General features: G+C 35.1%; 2 protein-coding genes across 2 annotated transcripts; one reads left to right on the top strand and one right to left on the bottom strand.

Moving 5' to 3' along the window:
- Window positions 1–5,349: 5,349 nt before the first annotated feature.
- LOC132902572 (protein slit-like) lies at window positions 5,350–15,375 on the bottom strand. The gene is made up of 3 exons (XM_060948337.1): window positions 15,275–15,375; window positions 6,688–6,865; window positions 5,350–5,463 (listed from the first exon to the last, which is right to left on the bottom strand). The coding sequence occupies exons 1-3, from the start codon at window positions 15,373–15,375 to the stop codon at window positions 5,350–5,352; spliced, it is 393 nt and encodes a 130-aa protein (XP_060804320.1).
- A 2,702-nt stretch (window positions 15,376–18,077) lies between these two features.
- LOC106135660 (NPC intracellular cholesterol transporter 1 homolog 1b-like) lies at window positions 18,078–22,664 on the top strand. Its single transcript, XM_060948025.1, has one exon. The coding sequence runs from the start codon at window positions 18,245–18,247 to the stop codon at window positions 21,998–22,000; it is 3,756 nt and encodes a 1,251-aa protein (XP_060804008.1). The 5' UTR covers window positions 18,078–18,244; the 3' UTR covers window positions 22,001–22,664.
- The last annotated feature ends 311 nt before the right edge of the window (window positions 22,665–22,975 follow it).

The following is a 22,975-nucleotide window of genomic DNA, read 5'->3' as shown; positions in this document are numbered from 1 at the left end:
AAATGTCATCAGAATATTAATTTTTAAAAGCGGTTAACCGATTGTCCTATTTAATATTGAAAATCAATAGCAAATCTAGTTTGAACTAGCACAATGCTATTTTGGTCGAGTTTTTCAAAGACCAATTGAAACAATTGAAGACGACCAAAGTACATATGTCAAATAGAATTCACATTATTTTAAGAGTGTGCAATTTGCAAGTTTATATAAGCAGTACTGTTGCTCCATGCTGGTTTGATAGCGACAAAACATTAGGTGTGCTGTTGCACACCTAATGTTTGAAAGACAAAATATTTTAAAGATCGAAAAAAATGTATACTTAAGTACTAACTTAAATAAACATATTCTGTTCAAATGGTAGTATCAATAATTGTTTATACAGACACATAAATAAATCAATTGAAGCTAAAATTAAAACTATGTAAAAAATCAAATTAAAGAATATAAAAATGACCTCCTAGCAACTGGATAGGTATATATAGTAATAGTATAAATTAAACGCATTTCCTTTTTTTCTAATGAGTATTTTTAAATATAGAGGGGCGCTGAATGCACACGTGTGCCGATTTAAAAGATGACAAGGATCATATGATCTAAACATGGTTATAAAGATCTACACACCGCTAGGTCTAGAAATTCCAAATATTACATGTATGCCAGAATTCCTGTAGGAAGAGAAATTAACGGGATTCTCCGCGGGCGGAACTTGGTACTAAAGGCTTAGTTATTGATAAAAATAATAACATGCACACTCTTTATCAAACGAAAGACGTTCGATATTACCTCTATGGTAAGTGAGACATAGAAAACAAAGTCACATGACTATCGGAGCCAAACAAACTGATTGAGGATGACGTAGGGTCCATTTTCCAGTAGTGGTTTTAAACTGGATTATTTATAGCTTTTGCTAGATGGAGGTCAGACGGGAGTCGCTTCGTATGACTGTACCCACTCCGTGGACACAGAGGCACACCTGGATCAATTCCTGGGAGGAAAGTTTGTGAAGGAAAATCAACTGAACGCATTTGAAATAAACTTATCAGTAACATAATTACAGCAGAATAAATCAAGCTATTAGTGAACTTGAAATTTGAGAAAATTATACAATAAACATTGATATTTAATATTATTATACTCATGTCATTTTATTGATTCTACTACATATCTACGTAACAGCTAGCTAGACATTATTGTTTATTTGTTATGTTCGTATACAAGTAAATATGTACTAAGCGTGAGGTAGGTCGTGCATCGTGATATCTTGCAAATATGTACATAGATGCCGTGTAAATAACGTCACGTGTGTAAATAAAATTAAACGTGTATAGGTATGCCTTATATGAGTATAAATTACTAGTTCGTTTATAATAAACATAGTACGCCTGTGGCTCCAACTTCGTAAATTTAAGAATTTCGTTAATTACCTTTGGAATTTCAACATACATACATATGGTTACGTCTATATATGTCCTTGCGGGGTAGACAGAGCCAACAGTCTTGAAAAGACTAAATGGCCACGTGCAGCTATTTGGCTTAATGATAGAATTGAGATTCAAATAGTGACAGGTTGCTAGCCCATCGCCTTAAAAAGAATCCCAAGTTTGTAAGCATATCCTTTAGTCGCCTTTTACGACATGCATGGGAAAGAGATGGAGTGTTCCTATTCTTTTCATGGAACTCAAGCAATGACAAATTTCAATATGCAGCTCGGTTCGGGCTGTGTGTTGATATGTCAATCAATCACTCAGTATCTCTTTAATTTCGCGGCGGGCGAAGTCGCGGGCGGCCTCTAGTAAAAAATAAAAAGCAATCGTGAGAAAAGAGGCACTGCTCCCATGAACCGAAAGGGTTGGTAGAACCATGGGTGGTTGTGACAAAAAGGTCGGTCTTAGCCTTTCTAGAATTCTCTGTCGTCTGTTCTACGCGCTATGTGTGACCGCAGTACTGGACAATAAGTAATTATCTTAAGCTATTACAGCAATTACGCAACGACAATAGTGATTGTATGCTGCAATTATGTCAAATTACACTTATTACACTTTATTGCCGTATTGAACTCTACTGGCTCGCACGTGATTTGGAAAAACACCGTAGACGACCACTGATTTGGACTATTTTTATCATATTTTTTATCCAGTTGTTATCGTATGACTTGAGGGAAAAATTTTGCAATAATTTTTTCGACAGACTTATCTATCTTTAATTACCAATTGCCAGTTTATTTGCCCAGTTAAAATAACGATAATTGTCTTTCCCGAGGGAATTTAGAGCAATTTTCTCTTAATGAAGACCGCATACGGAATCGTAGAACTTTCTAGATACGAGTAGTCTTATTGGTTAATAATTGTTAGGAGGAAATGTTATAATAGCCTAATTAATATCCATCTTTTTCCAATCATTCATGTAAATCCTTTAACAATGTATAAGTTATAGCTATTGTAATGTTGACAAAGTAATTAATACTTTGATAAATATCTTATCCTATTAAAAAAAATAATTAAAAGTTTGGATGTAGGTATGTATGTTTGTTACTCTTTAAATCTTCTGTATTTGACATACAGGTTGATTAAAACATGAAATAACATATAAGGTACTTTTAATCCCGAAATTTTCACGAAAGCGAAGCCCCGGAGCGCAGCTAGTGGTATAAAATCTGAAAAACAAAAACACAGCTCAAATTACTAAGCATTCAAGTAGCGTGCAAGTCAAAGCAAATTACACATGAATTGCGTCAGCCTAAGCAACGTTATTGAAGAATCTAACTTACTTTTACTTCAACGAATGATTTTATATTTTGAGTATTTCTTTTATTATAGTTGAAAATTTTAACAATACTTATTATTGTTATTTTTATAATTTCTCTCGTTCTGTTTTATTTTTTTTACCTTTGAATCAAACTTACTTTAACTATACCTACTTATATTTTTATTGTTTTTAAGGAATTAACTTTTTTTTTATAACTTCTCTATTTCTGTGGGATATTTTTTCAAGAGTTCTTTCTTTTTATGTAAAGGATTTGAAAGAAACCTTTTTTTATTGCTGCTTTTTTGTTGTTGTTTTTTACACTCCATAGTTTAAATGTTACAAGCAAATAAGAGTTACATACTTATTTATGTAGTAAATAAAGTAAAAATTTTTCAAGACTGTTGGCTCTGTCTACCCCGCAAGGGATATAGACGTGATTATATGTATGAATGTAATAAAGTTATATGACTAAATGGATAGTTATACTGTTCTTTAGAAATTACCATATAACTATAGGTACCCTATTTTATTTTCTCATATCGCATTTAAGGAAAAATATCTATTCTTTAAATATGTACATGATGTAAGTGCGAAGGTCTAAGGTTGCTGTCCTTGGCCGGTTCATTGAATCAAAACCACCAACTTATAGTAAATTCATACATTTTGTTCGACAATCAGACGGTTTTGAATAAAATTATCATGTTATGAATATTAAAGTTTGTCTAACAAGGAAAGCAGTGACTTTGAGATGGCTTATGATGTGTGTATCTGTAGCAATACGGAAGACATAAGTACATACATATATTATATTATATATTTCGATTTATGTATCTATAATCGTGCATTTCGATTCTTTTCTCGATTTTTGTCAATTTATCGCAATTTTTGAGTTTAGTTCTGTTGACAGTTAGACAGTAAGTAGGTACTTACCTACTTATTATTTACGTAAGTACATATTGAACTTTAGAATTACGTGTGACAGGAAAAAAAAGTTATTCTAATCTATATATATAAAACTCTTCCGTTACTGAGTGACTGACTGACAGACAACGCACAGTCGAAACTACTGGTCGTAGACAGCTGAAATTTAGAATGTAGGTTCCTTGGGATATGTAGGGGAGCACTAAGAAAGGATTTTTGGAAATTCAACCCCCAAGGGGGGGAAAAGGGGTAAAAACGTTTCTATGAAAAATCTTATTCCTTGGGTTTATAAAATTGAAACTTGGCATGAACACGTACATAGGCAAGTAAATATGTTTGACATTATAAGTTTTTTCAAACTACCCTCCAATCGTGATTTAGGGGGTGCGATTGGGTGACTGATTTATTAACGCACAGCCGAAACCGCTCGGTATAGGAGTCTGAGATTTTGAACAGAGGTTCCTTTAGTAACATAAGTGAGCACTAAGAAGGGATTTTTGAAATGTCAACCCCCAAGGGGGCGAAACGGGATAAACTGAGCCGGGGCTGCGGGAAAGTTCTAACGAGATACCGTGGCCCCGGAACGCAAAGGGCAACTGAAGGAACGAGGTGGGTTTTAGTCAGTAAAAGTCTGACACTCCCTTCCGTTCCACCCAGAGCGGGAGAGGTCATTTGATGATTTCCCATCCTTAAAAGACAGAAGAAAGAAGAAAGACTTTGTATGACAACTTTCAGTCGTCTCTTTAACATACATAATAAGTGATGATGACGAAGTTGGAGATGAGTTACCGGTAACTACAAAACTTTCCCGCACTTAAAGGTTCATCGATAAAGTATTTCTTCATAATACCTGTAAATGCTTTATAACATGGTCGATGATAACCAGAGTTTACATATTCACTAGGTATATTTGAGGTTATGTATTTTTCGTAATTTTAAAATAGTCTGACATTTTTTGAAAGTCTCCTCGGAAAATATTATCAGATCTTCACTCCTTTTTTTTACAGACAAATAAAAACCCCATCTTCTTTTTCGTCACTCATGATAGCACATTATTAAAACTGGATCTAATTTATTTTACAACGAGCACAAATTAATATTACAACGTTTACTATGCGTATATAACCGTCCGCTGAACAATCTATACAATACATATAATAAAACAGGAAAAATATTTTGTCTGTACATTTAATATTTTTGGCTGAAACGGATAGATTACATTTTTTGTCTATCTGTCTGTATGATCAAGATTCAACTCGAAATTTACGCGGACGAAGTCGCGGGCAACAGCTAGTATACATATATACACAAAATTGTGTATATATGTACTCGTATGTAGGATTATATAGGATAGGATTTGAAGGTACTTCTGCGCTATTCAAAAAAACTCTTCTTAATTCCTTGCGGGCAGACAGATCCAAAAGTCTTATAAAGACTGATAGGCCACGTTCAGCTGTTTGGCACAATAATAGAATGCAGATTCAAATAGTGACAGGATGCCATCGCCTAAAAGAAGAATCCCAATTTTATGAGCCTATCATACTTTATATTGTACATCATTCATTCATTCATATAAACACGTCTATATCCCTTGTGGGGTAGATAGACAGTCTTGAAGACGTACATGATGATAGGCCACATTTAGCTGTTAGGATTAATGATATAATTGAGATTTTGTTATACTTACACATGTGAAATAGATTCCAAGTCTCTGAAGACCCCGTCAGCTAACATCGAAATGTTATTACCGTGGAGAGAAAGCACTCGGAGTTGCGTCAGGCCTTTTAACGCGTCACGCTGTTGAAGAAAATTAGGAAAAAAATTGAACTTGAATTCTCTGTCTCACCCAATGGTTGACTTGTAGATAATGCATCTAGCATTAAGTCCGCCAATTGTGCTATAGGTACATTTGCTATTTGTACAATAAACATACATATGGTCACTATCCCTTGCGGGGTAGACAGAGCCAACAGTCTTGAAAAGACTGAATGGCCACGTTCAGCTATTTGGCTTAATGATAGAATTGAGATTCAAATAGTGACAGGTTGCTAGCCCATCGCCTGAAATCGAATCCCAAGTTTGTAGGCCTATCCCTTAGTCGCCTTTTACGACATCTATGGGAAAGAGATGGAGTGGTCCTATTCTTTTTTGTATTGGAACCACACAAATTGTGCAATAAAGTTTAAATTAATAATGATTTAAATACTTTAGATCTAGATGGATTTAATTACTTAATGATTTATAAATAAAATATACCTACAGAACAAAATAACACAGATTGAGTTAGCGTTTAAAGTCAGTCTTTCGAAGTAATTACGAAACTTTAAATTACTAGAAACTAACTCTTAACAAAAGATACAAATAAAAAAATTTATTGAGGAAACCTACACACTCAGGTAACCAAATACAGTAACTCGTATTGGATCGATCATGGTAACTGTAGGAATAACTAACTAACTAACTAATCGGATCCTGAGTTGTCCGAATATTTGTTTCTTCTTTTCTCCTTCTATCTTCTGTAGGAATAACTATCTTTGCAACTATACTTCCTACAGTTATACATCCATTTGACGGCCTCTGTGGCGCAGCGGTAGTGCGCTTGTCTGTGACACCGGAGGTCCCGGGTTAGAATCCCGGCCAGGGCATGATGAGAAAAGAACTTTTTCTGATTGGCCTGGGTCCTAAATATTTTAGATAAACATATAAGTATTTATTGTAAAATATAGTATCGTTGTGTTAGTATCTCGTAACACAAGTCACGAACTAACTTCGAGGCTAACTCAATCTGTATGATTTGTCCTGTATATATTTATTTATTTATTTATCCAGATGTGTAATCATGATCGATCCAATGCGGGTCAGGTTCCCCTGCAAAGGTTGCGAACAGACGGGTGTCACTTCGTTTAAAAACCTGACTCACCCAATCCACGATCCATGGTCAAAGGCGCACCCCGAGCTCCTCTCCAGAGTAATGATGCGACCGGCACTAAATCCAGGAGGTAGAAGCTTCAAACCCAATACCTGTACACATCGAAGTCTGTTATAGCTGACGATCAAAGTGGACAACTTGCTGAGAGCTTCGAAGGTGTTGTTTGGGAGCACGCTGATCTTATTGTTGGACAAGTCCAGGCGTGTCAGCTGGGTCAAGTGGCGGATCTGGTCTGCCGTGATGCTGGTTATCTCATTGGATTCTAAGTAGCTGGTGGAGAATATAGGATCGTTTTATAGTGCGAAATCTATACTTATATTATAAAGCTGAAGAGTTTGTTTTGTTTGTTTGTTTGTTTGTTTGTTTGTTTGTTTAAACGCGCTAATCTCAGAAACTACTGAACCGATTTGAATAATTCTTTCACTGTTAGATAGTCTATTTATCGAGGAAGGCTATAGGCTACATTTTATCCCGGATTTCCTACGGGAAACGTCAACAATGCAGGTGAAAGTTGAATGAGTCGGCCATCTGCGAGCTTTCCACGCGAACGCTGCGCAAACCAACAAAGATATAGTAAAACAATGTACTAAAGATGTGAAGTACTCATTTTTTGCCACAAAAAAGTCCGCGAGAGCATATATCTATCTCTTAAGGTTTACTTACAATAACCACTTTTATGTTAATTTTTTAAGATTATTTTTTCATTATAAACATAAGTTATTTTGAAACCAACTTTCTTTAATTCAGTATTAATCCTTATCCAAATAAATATGTTTATTACTTTCGGCTTTTCATGTAGACTAAAATTGCCATTTACAGTATATAAATCAGACGAATAGGTTTTGAGATATAGTCGTTATAAGCAATTTGCAGCAAAACATTTAATACGGCGAACCAGCGTTCTTTCTAATACGCGTGACCGCCTGACCGAGAAATAAATATGATGTCCAAAATAACTATTCCACGCGGACGAAGTCGCGGGCACAGCTAGTCTATACTAAATTTCTTTTATATTCCATTTTAAGCTGTGCAATGTGCGATTTATTATAAAATTGTTGAAAAAATTGGCGATTTTACAGATCTGAAATAAAATCGTCGAGCTGCCATTTGGTATTTTATCAATTTGTGATAAGTTTATGAGAAAACTAACATTTGATAAGAGTTGGTACGGCCGTTAAATGTAATTATGCAAGCGTCCGTGCTTGCCGCTTGGCGACCGCGCAGACGGCCGCCAGCTAGTGATGGGACGAGGTCGATAGATACTGATATCGACTACAGCAAAGACTATTTGGAAAAAAATAATAAAAAATATTCCAGGATATGGAATAATGATTTTTTATATAATTGAAGTTCAAAAGTGTATGAGATATAAAAATGTAAAAGAATTGAAGAATATTTTTTTATGCCTATGCTGTTAGTAATTCTTAAAATACTAATGAACTGTTTTTGATATATCTATCATTTAAATGGTGAAGTAGTAAGAAGGGTTCTTAGTTATGTTTAATAGAAATACGATGGAATACTTAATTTTTGATTTATTTAGGTAATCCTTTCGTGAATATTAAATACACAGCCAAAGTAATTTTGGCGAATGATGGAACGTTAACGTTGCACTTATTTTTGTGTTCCTATTACTTTTTCATTTCAAAGGTATTAATTAGAATAATCGATTATTAACAAAAAAGAATAGGATTACTCCATCTCTTTTCGATACTAGCTAGCATTATGTCACTATTTGAATTTCAATTCTATCATTAAGCCAAACAGCTGAACGTGGCCTTTCAGTCTTTTTGATGACTGTTGGCTCTGAATACCCCGCAGGGAGTATAAACGTAATTAAATGTTATGTTATGATATGATTTTAAATAAATTTATTGGACAAATTTATTGTACAGGTAGTTAATTGATTGATGAGGAAATTTTTATACACCATATCGATCTCATCAAAATTTAACTGTAATGTCGATGTCGATGGTTAAATATTAATCACTTTACTACATCACTTAACCCTCCCATGCGTTCAAGTTTCATTGTCTGCAGTGGAAATTTCCACGCTAAAACATGCAACCTTCACCCGTCCCACTCGAACACATTAGACTTAACATATCCTCCTCTCATTTCTTCGAAGTCAACGCAGACGCTCTGACCTAACCGGTTCGCACTCCTCGCACAGACTAAGCAACGTATAAGACCCTCTCTTTCGCTCAGCTGGCCAACTTATCGTTCTATTTTACGAATAGCTCTCTGCTATGTATACTTCTCGGTCGTCGGCCAAATGATTTTTATAACCTGTCTTTCTCTAGAGCTTGAATGAGGCAAAATTTGTTTGTTTGGCTGAGAGCTACAGCTTCAAAACTAACAAAATACTATACTACGAGCACGTGGAGGGCAGGTTAACGACTGATAACGGAGATAATGTTGAATATAAATAAACCATTAATTAGTTGCATAAACAGGTATAATGATTATTATGGAAAATGAACGATTTTTGACGCGATTTATATTTACTTTTGTCAGAATAGTGCTGTCTGTTCTGTAGTTCACTTGAAATTATTGTGTTTGTTAATTCGAAATTATTGTTTTTGTTTACGATTTTCCTTATACTTTCTACTTTTATTTTTTACTGAACAGGTAGACCTAAGATTTTAGCTGCTCGGTATTGAAAATATTCAATAAAAAGTATATTTCAGTTAAAAAAAAAATCTTAAGTTTTGTTAGGTATAACTGTCTGTCTGTTTTGCCTTAAAATATTATTTATTTATGGTAACTACAGTCTCTAAATTTATATTTTTACAATAAATGTATGACATCAAAGTATACAAGGTCAAATATTAAAATATTCAAACAGTCAAATATTCCAGGGAAACACTATGATATGAATCATTCAAGCATGGATATTTTCCATTTTTTTTTGCGGCCACGGACTAAATGCATGTAAAATTGTAAATTGTCTTCAGACCGAGATTTTAATAGTTAGATATTTTCAGTGTTACTTAAAAGCACTGTTTTTTTACGTGCAGTTAATTCAGAGGCTTATTCACATACAAAAATATGTATTATAGTATATTTTTACAATTTTATTGCATTTTTGCGTCAAATGTCTAAATTTGGTCATAGTAACGCCATCTCTTGATGTGTTTTGGCAGTTTGTTACTTAGTTCTCACTTAACTTCAAGCTTTAGTGCATTGATGGAATCACTTTATATTTTAAAAAGTTAAAACAATTGAAATTCCGTTTTCTTTTTTTTATGTAAAACCATACGGCGTGGTGGAATGAAATCTTTACCTACCACACTTTCACAGGGTATGAAAATTTAACATCTCTTATTACTGTGCGCTCTCTTGCACCCGCGGCTACGCCCGCGTAAAACGTAAAATTCCGTCGTCTCTTGTTCCCGCAGGAATTTCTAATAATCCTTTCCTATCGAATGTCTACATAATACCAACTATCATAGTTTCGTACGAGTAGGTAATATCTTTTAGTTTTAATTGATGTCTGAACCTGAAAGCCTGCCTGTAAATTAAATAAGGATTAAGTTAAAGACACTATAAAATATATTTAAATGGAAGACTCGTCACATATCACTCCTTTCTCCTTAACGGGGTAGATAGAGCCAACAGTTGCAAGACTCTAAGCTTTCTTATGGCTTAATGATTGACATAAAAAGATAGTGATATAACCTAAGCTAGGCCCATAACCTAAAAGAAGAATCTCAAATTCATAAGCTTTTTTCCTGAATGACGTGTACAATAAGAACGGAAAGAAAATCTGCTAGAACACACTATGTTTTATCTTCGTTACCAGAACAGAATCATCTAAATGTCATAAGTTAGTAAATGTAATCACAACGACCTAGCCAATTGTTTAGGTGGGTGGGCCCATAACCGTTTACATTACGGCAGACTTTATGTTTAATTTATTGCATAAACAGACGGCCGGGTGTTCCATGAAAACAGAAATAATCCAACATGTCTTTTTAAATTTTGCAAACGGAACGGAAAAGGTAGTCACTCCCTATTGAGAGAGGCGTGCTTTTATGTATGTATGTATAAGTAGAATGTTCAAAATTTGGACCTCTTGTGACTAATTTAATCCACATTCACAGTACTTATAAAGAGAAAAGATTTGTGTTTTTGTATGTTTGTAACAAATAAACTCGAAAACTATTGTACTGATTTTCACGAAATTTGCTACAGACGTAGAATAGGAAGTGACATAGGCTACTTTTTTTCCTAGAATTTTTATTTCCAGCCGTTTTCTTTCTTTGTCTCTCCTCAGTTACTTCTTTCGCGAAAACTCATTGCAATTTACACGTTTCCTCTTGGAATATCTGGCTATTCTGAAAATACCGTGACATTGTGACGTCACCCCGACCGGGCCGCCGCCTGCGCGGGCGCCGCAGTCATTTTAAAATTACGCGCTCCCGAATCAGTAGGAAGTGTGTTTCCATTCCACTCCGCAAATTTGTTATGCGATTGGCCGATACCATTTTCTTCCAAGTTTATAGTAGGTACAAAATGTAAGGCTTATGCAAAGACTGGTATTCGCTATTTGTTGCCATGGACCACGTTAGATAAATTGACAACTTGCTTGACTCGCTAAGACACCATGGTGTACTTACAAATTAGTACCAATAATTCGTTAAGGAATCGATTATCAAAATCTAGCATAACATATAATACAATATAATCACGTCTTATCCCTACCGCAGTTAACAGTTTCGAAAATAATGAAAAGCCACGTTCAGCTAAATGGCGAATTAAGATTCAAATACATAGTCTCATGTTGCTAGCCGAACGCCTAAACGAAGAATCCTAACATTATAATATAGCCTTTACCTATCGTTGATAGCTCGGCAAAATCATGATTGAGTGGATACTCTCAGAGCAAAACACACAATCAAGACGTGGTTAACACGTGTGTCAGTTTTACTTTTATCGTTGAAAGGTGATTTTTCACGGAGTATCATGGAAACGTATAACACGCTTGTATAAACAAATGACGCGCTATGCGGTAACGCGGCGGCGGTATGGCGTTTGGCACACAAGTTGTTTACCGGCCGTGAACATGCCGCGAGCCAACTCCCCCGGACCTAGTAGGCAATGATGCCTAAATAGGAGAAAGCAGGTACATTAAATCACGAAGGGGTAGGCAGAGACTACCTTCATCTTTCCACTTTTTTATTTTCTGTAAGAAAACTAGAGGAACATAGATTTCCTTACTACATTTCCAGCTGAACATGGCTTTTCAGTTTTTTCGAGACTGTTAGCTCTGTCAACCTCGTAAGGGATAAAGATAAATATGAATGTATACCTTTAACGAGGTCGCTCAAAATCTATCCGTGGAAAGGGTAGGTAAGTGGCGAAATACGAGTTAAACAAATGTTATAAACTACAACCATAAGATATCCTAGGTTTGGTATGTCTGACTTATTTTATGTCCTGGCTTTTTGACCCGGTTGTAACCCCACCACTCTAGAGAGGAGCCCGGGGTATGCCCTTGACCATGGATCCTGGATTGGGTGAGGTCAGGTTTTTACACGAAGCGACTCCCGTCTGACTTCCGCAATCTTTGCACGGAAAGATTACTAATTATTGGATTGATCACGGTTACACATCCAGTTGCCTGAATGTGCAGGTTTCCTCACGATGTTTTCCCTCACCGTAAGAGCATCGGTTAGTATTGAAACTAATGTATTTAACTTCAAAAATAGTCATTGGTACATGGCTGAGATGGGATTCGAACCTGTGCCTTTTTGCGCCACATGCGTTTTACCGGGCCTTACCTTACCTTACCGATTTGACCACCGACGCGCTTTTTTGTAGGTTTTGTATGTCTGTCTTCTGGTGTAAAACCTGTCATGTACTTAGTCAGAAGGGATTTCTCTCTTTGCGTATTCCCAAGAATTATACATACTTAGTTTTAATACAATGAAAGCAATCAAAAAGATCAGATATACAAAAGGACAAAAAAGACCGCGTGACCGTTGACCAGTGATGTGTATTTTATAGCCCTTTTAATTACAATAAATCGCCAAAACAAAGTACACCCATGTAAATATTCAATGGAGCCAAAGTACAAATAGGTAAGTTCTAAAAAAATATAGGACACAGTATCTTAACGGCAGATAAAAAAAAACTTGCATGATAAGAATTTTTGTTGATTTTTTTTGTGTTGACATTTGAATTAGAGCTATTTGACATTTTTTTTATTTTAAGTTACCGCTGAATACCAGCGTCTTGATAACGTCATGACTCAAATCTGAGTGAAACCTTTTAGTACCTAGCATATAATTAGGAAACTTGTATTTTATGTTCCAATAAATAACTTATTACTTTCTTTAAAGATTGATGATGGTGATCGCTACATGTAAAAAGTACCTAGTGTATTTTTTGCCCTTTATTTCTGTCGTTCTACACTTGCGCATTAGAAGCCATATACCCTTCTATAATAACGTCTTTATCTCTTACGGGGTAGACAGAGCCAGAGAACAGTCTCGCAAAGACTGACAGGCCACGTTCAGCGATATAAAATTCAAATAGTGATGGGTTGCTAGCCTATCGCCTAAAATACCTGAATTACCTACTAACTTAATTTTGTATTATATTATGGAAATAAATCTTTTTCTTTTCTGTAGTCTGCCTACCCCTCCGGGAAAGAGGAGTGACTTGACTACCGGAAAACACACTAAGATGATGATTTTATTTCTAATGGCGATACTCAGCTGGGGACAAGCTCGGGTGAGGCTCACATAATACCGAGCTAACTCTTTGGAAATCGTAATATCATGGGACTTACTTATAACTTAGTAATATATCAGTCTTTGCGAGACTGTTGGCTCTGTCTACCCTAGAAGGGGATCAAGACGTGATTATTTGTATGTTACTTATAACTTAAATAATGATTATTGTATCTTAACTCTCTCTCACTTGCTAACGCCATCAGCGACTGCATCCATGAAAAACAAATGATCGTCGTAAATTCTAAACGAGTAATGGACGTTTATGAGTCAGGCAAAGACGTCACATTTAGTGGCACTACATCAGAATTGTCACAATAGAAGGTATTAGCATGCGGTAGTCTCGTGGTAATAGCTTTCTACACTATTTTTAGGAAGTACCTAAAACCTAGATACCTACTAGTACTAGTAAATAAATGAAAATCAGATACATACTTAGTACAGTAAGCCCATCTATTTATCGTTGAATAGATATGCCACTTAGTCAATGATCTTAGTTGATTCAGTAAGCCATAGATTAGTGCTGTGTGGTTCCCGGCACCAAAAGAAAAAAGAATAGGACCACTATATCTCTTTCCCATGGATGTTGTGAAAGGCGACTAAGGTATAGGCTTATTTACTTGGGATTCTTTTAGGCGATGGGTTAGCAACCGCTCACTATTTTAATCTCAATTCTATCAACAAAGTAAACAGCTGAACGTGGCCTAATGGTCTCTTTGAGACTGTTGGCTCTGTCTACCCCACAAGGGATAGAGACGTGATTAAATGTATATATGTATGGATAAGCCTATAAGTATTGTAGAATTATCAGAGTATGTATACCTTCTTTTATACGTGGCCCACGGCCATAAATAGAACTTTGCAACCTTCAACCTTTGCAGAAATACTCTACTTCAGGATATAAACATTTCTAAACTGACCTCCCTAGAAATATTTTACTTTTGGAAATATCGTTAGAGGTTGATTTTGTAATCAAAAGAGTAACGCCTCCGGTGGAGTGATTGCTCAAAATTTTCTTTGAGGAAAAACAAAGTGCTAGCCAAATATTCTTGAAAAAATATAGCAACAATATATATGCAACCTATTGTACTGAAATCTCTTGGTGTAGCTTACTTGCATGATATTTTTACAAATTAGATTTCTACCACTGCCATCTATAGTCTAGTAGCAAAGTGAATTACCTTAATTACGCCCTCTTTTGTTGAATAGAAGTAATATTTACACTGCCATCTATTATCGACAATAGGAACCACATTACACAAATATGAATAAAGCATTGAATGAGCTTGCTCGCTAAATTGTAGGTTCTTTTTTGTTTTCAATAATCAAATAGAGATGGCGGTAGTTCCTTTTGTAAGTACATTTACGTTTGAAAGCTTCTTGAATTCTTTTTCTTTACATACAGCTGTCTGTACACACACACACACAATCACGTCTTTATCCCTTACGAAATAAACAAAGTCTAGAGTATAGCATAATGATCGTATTAAGATTCAAATATGAGTAACCTATATAAGTACCTAAATTATTTACTATTAAAAATAGGTTCCTTCTTAAAACTTAGTTAACTGAACCTCAACATCATAATTTTCCATCGTCACATCCGGTACCGAACGCGATGGTAAAGTGCTTGCTTTTAAATTTACCACCGCGCTACATAGACCTCCCTTATTGGTACCACTAAAGTAGGTGGGTACGCTACGATACTTTTGGGTTTGCGTAGGTAGGTAGGTATCTATTAAATATAAATAAATATAATCAAGGCTATATACCTTGCGGGGTAGACAGAGCCAACAGTGTTGAAAAGACTGATAGGCCACGTTCAGTCAGTCAGTGTTATTTTATCAAGATACATATATACACGTCTATATTTCTTGCGGGTAGACAAAGCCAACGTCCAGCAGCAGGGCTCTACTAAACTACTAAATATAGACATTACCTGGTACAAAACACGTTATATCTATGTGTATTTGGGCAATACACGAAATCTCCTTTTTCAAAAGTCAATAAAAAGAGGGTGATTCCCATCAGCACGGTCATTGTACGTGGGAATTACTGGTAGCCCCTCATTTTAATATCAATTACTAGTCTGATTTCCCCAGGCATCAATTCTCGGCCCATTGGCTACTCATCAACGCCATCTATCTTGAGACACGTGTCAACAGATTATAATGCCACTGAAAATAATTTTATTGATGGATCACAAATTAGATGTAACCACAGCATTATGAATGGCGTAAACACAAAATTGATGAGAATTAATGATACTCCATATAATTTAAATAATTAAATTAATTATGACATCTTCTTTCACTCTAATACAACAATTTAATGAATAGGTACAAGTAATAGTTAATTTCAATAAAACAAAGTTAATTCAAAAATTTTATTTCATAATTTGACCAATAAAAAATTGAACCAGGTGGAGTTTGTGCCATTATGGCCAAAGATCTTTATCAGATATTTAATTAAAAAAGTTTTGATACTGTATCGATATAATTATTTTTTCTTTCTTTGTTTTGGCAATCAGACTTCTTCATGAGCTTATTTTTGCCAGTGTCGTGTTGAAACAGTTTTAGTCACAGAATTATTTTGAATTTAGTCGAGTAAAATCTGTGGGCAATTCGCCTTTTCTCGGGACTTTTTGGGACAGCATCAAAAGTCATCAAATCCGATAATGTCACATTCTCCAACACTCATGTTTTTCCATAAACACTTAATAATTAATAATCCATACTCAATATATTTTAGAACTCTCTGCCTCAAAAGAAGAATAACAGATTCCTTACCTGAAGAATTTTTGCATGTTTCATTGATATTTTTACAAAATTAATACAATAATTATACGAAATAGGTATACTATAATAATCTTACGAAAACCATCACCATCGCTATAAGAATATTGGTTAGATATGTATTATAAGTTTAGACAAGTGTATGTAACCTCAGGCCTTTCTGCCTGTTAAACCACTGGACCGATTTTGATGAAATTTTTGTATGAATAGTCAACATCGATTTAATAAATAGTACCAATTACATATTCACTAAATCGCTTATAGTCAATTACTCGAAGTGGCATATAGGCTAATTTTTTCTTATAATTCCCACAGGAACGAAGCCTCAGGCAGAAACTAGAGATAGGTAACTAATATGTGTGTTAGTTAAAACCTCACCCTAAATCATTAACACGCACGTACTTTGTCGAATTCTTCAAGTGGAGAAATTAGTTTACAACCTCATTACATCGTAGAGTGGCGTCTGATGAGATTACTAGTCCTACATTACAGTATTGTAATAGGATGTAAAATCTATATCGGGACAAGAGGGTAGGTACAAAAAGGCAGGTTCTGGCAAATGTACTGTTTAAAGTACCTGTTACCTATTATTACCATGTTTCTTGTTCAAGTGAGTTTGGGAATATCTTTTTAGTTCACATTTTTTTACTCATCGGAAAATAAACGGCGGAATGATTTAACCATTCAAGTTCTTACTCATGTGAATAATTTTTATGTATGTCTTTAAATAAAACATTTGTATATTTTTCTCTCAAATTTGGTTGACTGTAGAGAATGCTAGTAGCATTAAGTTTACCTATTGTAACTTAAAGGCTCAACAAAGTTAAAAATGAAATACTACATAACAATTTGCATGAGCGAAGCTGCGGATAAAAGTGTTTGTAAATAAACTTGTTTATTGACGCCAACATGACTTATAAAATCAGTTTTATTGCAAACATCTTGTCGCCTCGTGAATAATTCCCGATACATTCGGTCGCAAAGATTATTGGCTCATAACAAATGTATGTCGGGAGAGGACGCAGCTGCGGTCCCGAGGGATAGCCCCGGAGGAAATGCACCTGCTCACGATGCTGATTTTATTCCTAGATTCTAGATAGTACCTTTTTCAAGATGAGGACCTAATATTGGCTTCTTTCTTCAATAACTGTTTTTGTCATAAGTATAGTGTAACCATAAAATATAACTACTGATATACGTCGATATTGATCGTGCCTAAAAATAAAATAAAAATTAGGTTCTTGCTATCATTAATGAGATTATTAATTTATTATTTACACATAAAATAATACTTACAAGAACATACATATCTACGTACTCATCCATTCCTAATTTTATAAGAACTAGTGTTAGCGACGGCCACGCTGCTAATTTTTGGTTTGGCGCCATACATTTACATTTATATTTTTATCAATGTGAAAAAAGAGAAATGACTAGAAAATAATTAATTTTTTTGCTCCGAAATTGTATTTTCACACGAGTTTTTCTGAATTATAACATAAAAGGGATCCAGTCATTGTTTCTATCATTTTTCCAACCGCCACCAGCGCCTTTATAGCTTACAACTAGTTTTTACTCGGCTGCCTTTTGCCGCGGGAATTACCAAAAAACCTTTTTAAAGATAAGCAAATAAATCTTATCCATGGTATCGATTAACCATCCCATTACCATAATACCTGTCTGTTAAACGATATCTTTTTGGCTAGATATAGGTAACATACTCGTACATTATAACGTTGACTCATTTAATAGATAATACACCTCATGTAGATACCTGTGTAATAAAAGGGCAATATGAATATTTATTTTTATACGCGTTTGTACGAGTAACTGTGAATTAATATGAGTTATATCCAATTTTTTTCCAGAAAGTGTTTAATATTTTATTAAAAAACAAAGACAAGGAAAACGTTCCCTTAATTAATAAAAAAAATCATTATCAAGCGTTAACTCATATCATGCAGGTGTTTATCAAAGGAATGATATCGTATACATTTTAATTAATCGATCCTTTTTTCTTTCACTTTGATACATATAGTCACCCAGAGCGCGTGTGCACAATTAAAAATGATCAGTTGATAAAACTTTCAGTGTTAAACAATACAGTATTCAAAATGAAGTTAAGTGCAGTTGTTGCGTTTTCCATATTATGGCTATCCGGGAATGTGCAAGCAAGATGTGTAATGCGTGGAGAATGTATCAATATTGGAGGTTTTGACAAAGCTTGTCCAGTGGATATAGAAGCTCCATCGCTTCCTCTAGAAGTAGATGAGGAAGAAAGAGAAGAACTTGTTGATATACTCGGAAATAGATGTCCGGGCCTTGTATTTGATGAAGATGGCAATAGGAAACCGTACGAAGAAATTGTCACATGCTGTGATGCGGAACAAATCAGGAAGATGTCTGACAGTTTAATGTTGGCTGAAGGAGTACTTGGTCGCTGTCCTACTTGCTACCGAAACTTTGTCAGACAAATCTGCGAAATGAATTGTTCACCAGATCAAAGCCGTTTCGTTACTGTTTATACGGAGAACTCGACTGATGGAATAGAATATGTAAATGAAGTAGATTACAGACTCCATGAAGACTTCATGTTAGGTGCTCATGCGTCGTGCCTTGGAGTGGTAGTCCCTCAGACTGGCTTACCCGCTATTAACCTAATGTGTGGCAATGCTCCTGTATGTGATGCACAATCGTGGTTTGGTTTCTCTGGTGATTTTGAAAACAACCCTTTGGCGCCCGTACAAGTCAACTTCATACCGACTTCAACGCCAGAAAATTCCATGAACGCCATCGCTCTGCATTGCAATGAAACATACGATGGTGATCTTCCTTGCAGCTGTGTCGACTGTACTTCGGTATGCCCTACGGGGACACGACCTGTAGTAACTCAACCTTGTACTGTTTTATCTATTAACTGTGCATCTTTTGGGGTAGGTGTATCTTTCTTTGTTGTTGGTGTTACTTTTTTCATAATAATGACATTGAGGGTGAAACCATCAACTACACAAAATAAAAATATACGGAAAGACAATAAGTTCATTCAAGTTTTCCAATCCATATTCGCGTATATTGGTGCATTTGTTTCTAGTAATCCTATATTAGTTATAATGTTAACATCTTGGATAACATTCTTCATGGCGATTGGTGTATACAATCTGAATTTGACCTCAAATCCGATAGAATTGTGGTCAGCACCAGATTCCCGCAGTCGTCAAGAATTAAATTACTTTAATTCACGATTTGGTCCTTTCTATCGTGCTGCTCAGGTCTTTTTGCGCTTTGACGGTGAAACATTTAATGTGAACAATGTCACATATGGACCTGCTTTTCGATTTGAGAACATTCAACGATTAATTGAACTTGAAGATGCTATTATAGATATTAATAGAGACAATGGCGGTGTAACACTGGAACAAGTATGTTACGCTCCACTTAGAATGCGTGGGGGTGAACAAAGGCTTGACCAGTGTGTAACGATGTCAGTTGGTTCCTATTTTGGAGGTGATAGAGACAACATAAACAATAACACGTATCTTAATGTAATTCAGAATTGTTTGAATAATCATTACGCGTTAAATTGTCTTTCGAGTTGGGGTGGCGGTGCAGAGCCAGAACTCTCATTGGGTGGATATGATGACAATATGTTGTTAGCTGATACTTTGTTATTAAATTTTCCAATTGCAAATCATCTTCTTGAAGAAAATTTAATTCCGGTTTTAGAATGGGAAGATAACTTTTTAGAGCTGATGCATAATTTTACAGCTTCTAATCAAGACATAAGAGTATCTTTCGGTGCTGAAAGGTCAGTTGAGGATGAAATTAGGCGTGTATCAGTTGCAGAAGCTGTTCCTATTGCTATAAGCTACGTTATTATGTTTATTTATGTAACTTTTGCTTTAGGTAACATCAGATCTTGTAGGATGTGGTTAATCGATAGCAAAGTGATGGTTGCTCTGGGCAGTATTTTGGTGGAGCTTATATCAATATTTTGTGCTATGGGTGTAATGGGTTTTGCAAATATTACTGCAACGTTGCTTGCCATCAACGTTATCCCATTTTTTGTATTATCTGTAGGTATCGATAATGTCTTCTTAATGGTAAACGCTTTATATGATATTGAAAATAATATAAAAAGTTTCAGTGATTACAGTGAAAATTTCAGTTTTGATAAACGTCGAAGATTTATTTTCTCTAAAATGATGGGTAAAGTAGGTCCATCTATGTTTGTATCATCCGTCACTCAAGTTACGTGTTTTGCCATCGGCAGCTTGGCAAACTTTCCCGCAGTTGTGACATTTGCAGTATTTGCAACTTTATCGTTAGCGTTTTTGTTTGTATTCCAAATTACAACGGTTGTCGCCATATTATCTCTAGATTATAAGAGGGCGCATCAAAACAGATTAGATATATTTTGTTGCATTCAAAAGAAAATTTTAAATGACGACGATCCATTAAACTCTGATACGCCCCATCAAAGTATTACTCAAAGACTTATGGAACCGTATGCAAAAGTTTTATTGAAATGGCGTGTCAAATTGATTGTAGGTACACTTTTTCTGATCATGGTGTTTAGTAGTATGGCTATGGCTCCTAATTTAGACGTTGGTCTGGATCAAGAGATGGCTCTCCCGCATGATTCTTATGTGTACAGTTATCTGCAAGCTGTCAATGATCTTATGCATCTCGGTCCACCAGTTTACTTTGTACTCAAGGGCGGCTTGAATTTTAGTAATGTTTATCACCAAAATACTATATGTGGAGGTCAAATGTGTAATAATGACTCTCTTGCAACACAAATATTTTTAGCAGCTCAACATAGTGACGTTACTTTTATAGCTAGAAGTTCTAACTCATGGTTGGACGACTTTTTTGATTGGTCTTCTTTATACGGATCTTGTTGTAAATATAATACTACGTCCGGTGGATTTTGTTCCAGCGTGGACAATTCTCCAGAATGTTCATATTGTACTATACCGAGAGATGAATGGGCAAATAGATTGAGACCGTCTGGTGAAGCATTTGAATCCTACTTACCGTTCTTTTTACAAGATGCCCCAACTGACATATGTAACAAAGGTGGTCTTGCTAGTTACTTCAATAACGTTATTTACGTGTTAGACTCTGAAGGTCGAGCTCAAATACACGATAGCAATTTCATGGCCTATCATACGAATTTGCGAACTTCATACGATTATATTTCAGCTGTTAAATTTGGGTATGAGATCAGTCATAATATATCACAAGCTATACTTGAACATACAGGTGTTGATGTAGAAGTTTTCCCATATTCTGTATTTTATGTCTATTTCGAGCAGTATCTTACTATGTGGCGAGATACGCTTGCCTCTTTAGCCTACTGTATCTTGGGTGCATTTATCTTGAACCTCATAGCATCTGGATTTAATTTATTGACTTCGTTCGCTGTGCTATTGACTTCTGTAATGGTTATCATAGATATGATGGGTGTCATGTATTTGTGGAGTATTCCTTTGAACGCTGTCTCGTGTGTTAATTTGATCGTGTCTATTGGTATCGCAGTTGAATTCTGCAGTCATATCGCCTATGCTTTCGCTACCAGTAAAGCTCCTAGAGAAGAGCGGGTCGAGGATGCTCTCAAATCTGTAGGACCTACCGTTATTACAGGTATTACATTTACTAACATACCTATTATCGTGTTAGCGTTTTCTTATACCGAAATAATTGAGGTATTTTTCTTCAGAATGTTTTTCAGTTTGGTATTGCTAGGGTTTCTTCACGGCATGGTATTCTTCCCTATATTGTTAAGTTACCTGAACGATATAGGAAGGGACAGAGAGACTAAAAACACACAGGTTCAAATTCGCGCTAATGAAACGCTTGAGAGTTAGTTTAATGCTTCGTAATGGTAATGGTAATGATATTATTGTGATTTTATTTAATTATGCTTTTCTCTTTCTCTTTTCTATTGCAGCCTATCATGAGATTAAACATAGTAACTTAGTAAGAATAATTTATTTTTAAATTAATTTTATTGATTAAATTTGATTTGAGTACAAAGATAGATAAATAAATACTTAATATTAATTTTATTAATACTTATATATAAAATCGATATATTAGATTTTATAGAAGTATTTATAAATGTAGTTATAAATACTTCTATAAAATAAGTAATGTATGTGAAAGAGATGTTTGGATTGAATATATATTAACTACTTTGTTACGAAGAACCGTATGAAATCCTATCCTGGGTTTTTTTGTTTTAAGCTATTTAACATCACATTTCTCGGTGTTTGCCTGTTTTGTTATAAATTGATTAAAAACCTAATGTTCATTGTTCAAGCGACCTGAATTGTGTTAATTGGATGTAATTTTAAGAAAATAGGACTTAAAACTGTTGATAATTAATTTAATTTTCGTTCAGACACAGGTCTGTAAGTGTTTGTCAAACATTTTTATGTCAATTTCTAAATTGTTCAAAGTGGCTTTGAAATACAATTGTAATAAAAGATTATTATAAAGTAAACTAATTAAAGACGCAACTAGCCAGTTTATATGTTTTTTATTCGCTATACATATACACTTTTACCTTTACTTAAAGTTTAATAATTCTTAAAAGTAAAAACATAATTTAATAAAGGAAGACATTGATTTACAAACGTACTTAATTACTTATTCGAAATCTCATGACTAAGGGTCGTGACCACCATGAACTTTCTTCTCACGAAGAAACTCCAGGCAGCTCGGACCTGCGCCTGGTCCATGACCTTCTGAAGGTTGGAACGCGTGATGTTCATGATCATGGCCGTCCATTATGCCAGTGATAGTCTCTGACCTCTTTTACCTTACTACAATTTATTCAC

This window comes from Amyelois transitella, chromosome 15, assembly GCF_032362555.1.
Source record: "Amyelois transitella isolate CPQ chromosome 15, ilAmyTran1.1, whole genome shotgun sequence".
NCBI classification, from domain to species: Eukaryota; Metazoa; Arthropoda; class Insecta; order Lepidoptera; family Pyralidae; genus Amyelois; species Amyelois transitella.
This window is presented reverse-complemented; position numbering and strand designations above follow the sequence as displayed.

Excerpts from the sequence above, each read along its gene's own strand:
- LOC132902572 (XM_060948337.1), bottom strand. The coding sequence starts at position 15,375 with ATGACCGTGCTGATGGGAATCACCCTCTTTTTATTGACTTTTGAAAAA. Across the intron at positions 6,866-15,274 it reads TATAACGTGTTTTGTACCAG|CTACTTAGAATCCAATGAGA; the intron begins GTAATGTCTATA and ends ATTCTCCACCAG. Across the intron at positions 5,464-6,687 it reads ACAGACTTCGATGTGTACAG|CGTGACGCGTTAAAAGGCCT; the intron begins GTATTGGGTTTG and ends TTTCTTCAACAG.
- LOC106135660 (XM_060948025.1), top strand. The coding sequence starts at position 18,245 with ATGAAGTTAAGTGCAGTTGTTGCGTTTTCCATATTATGGCTATCCGGG.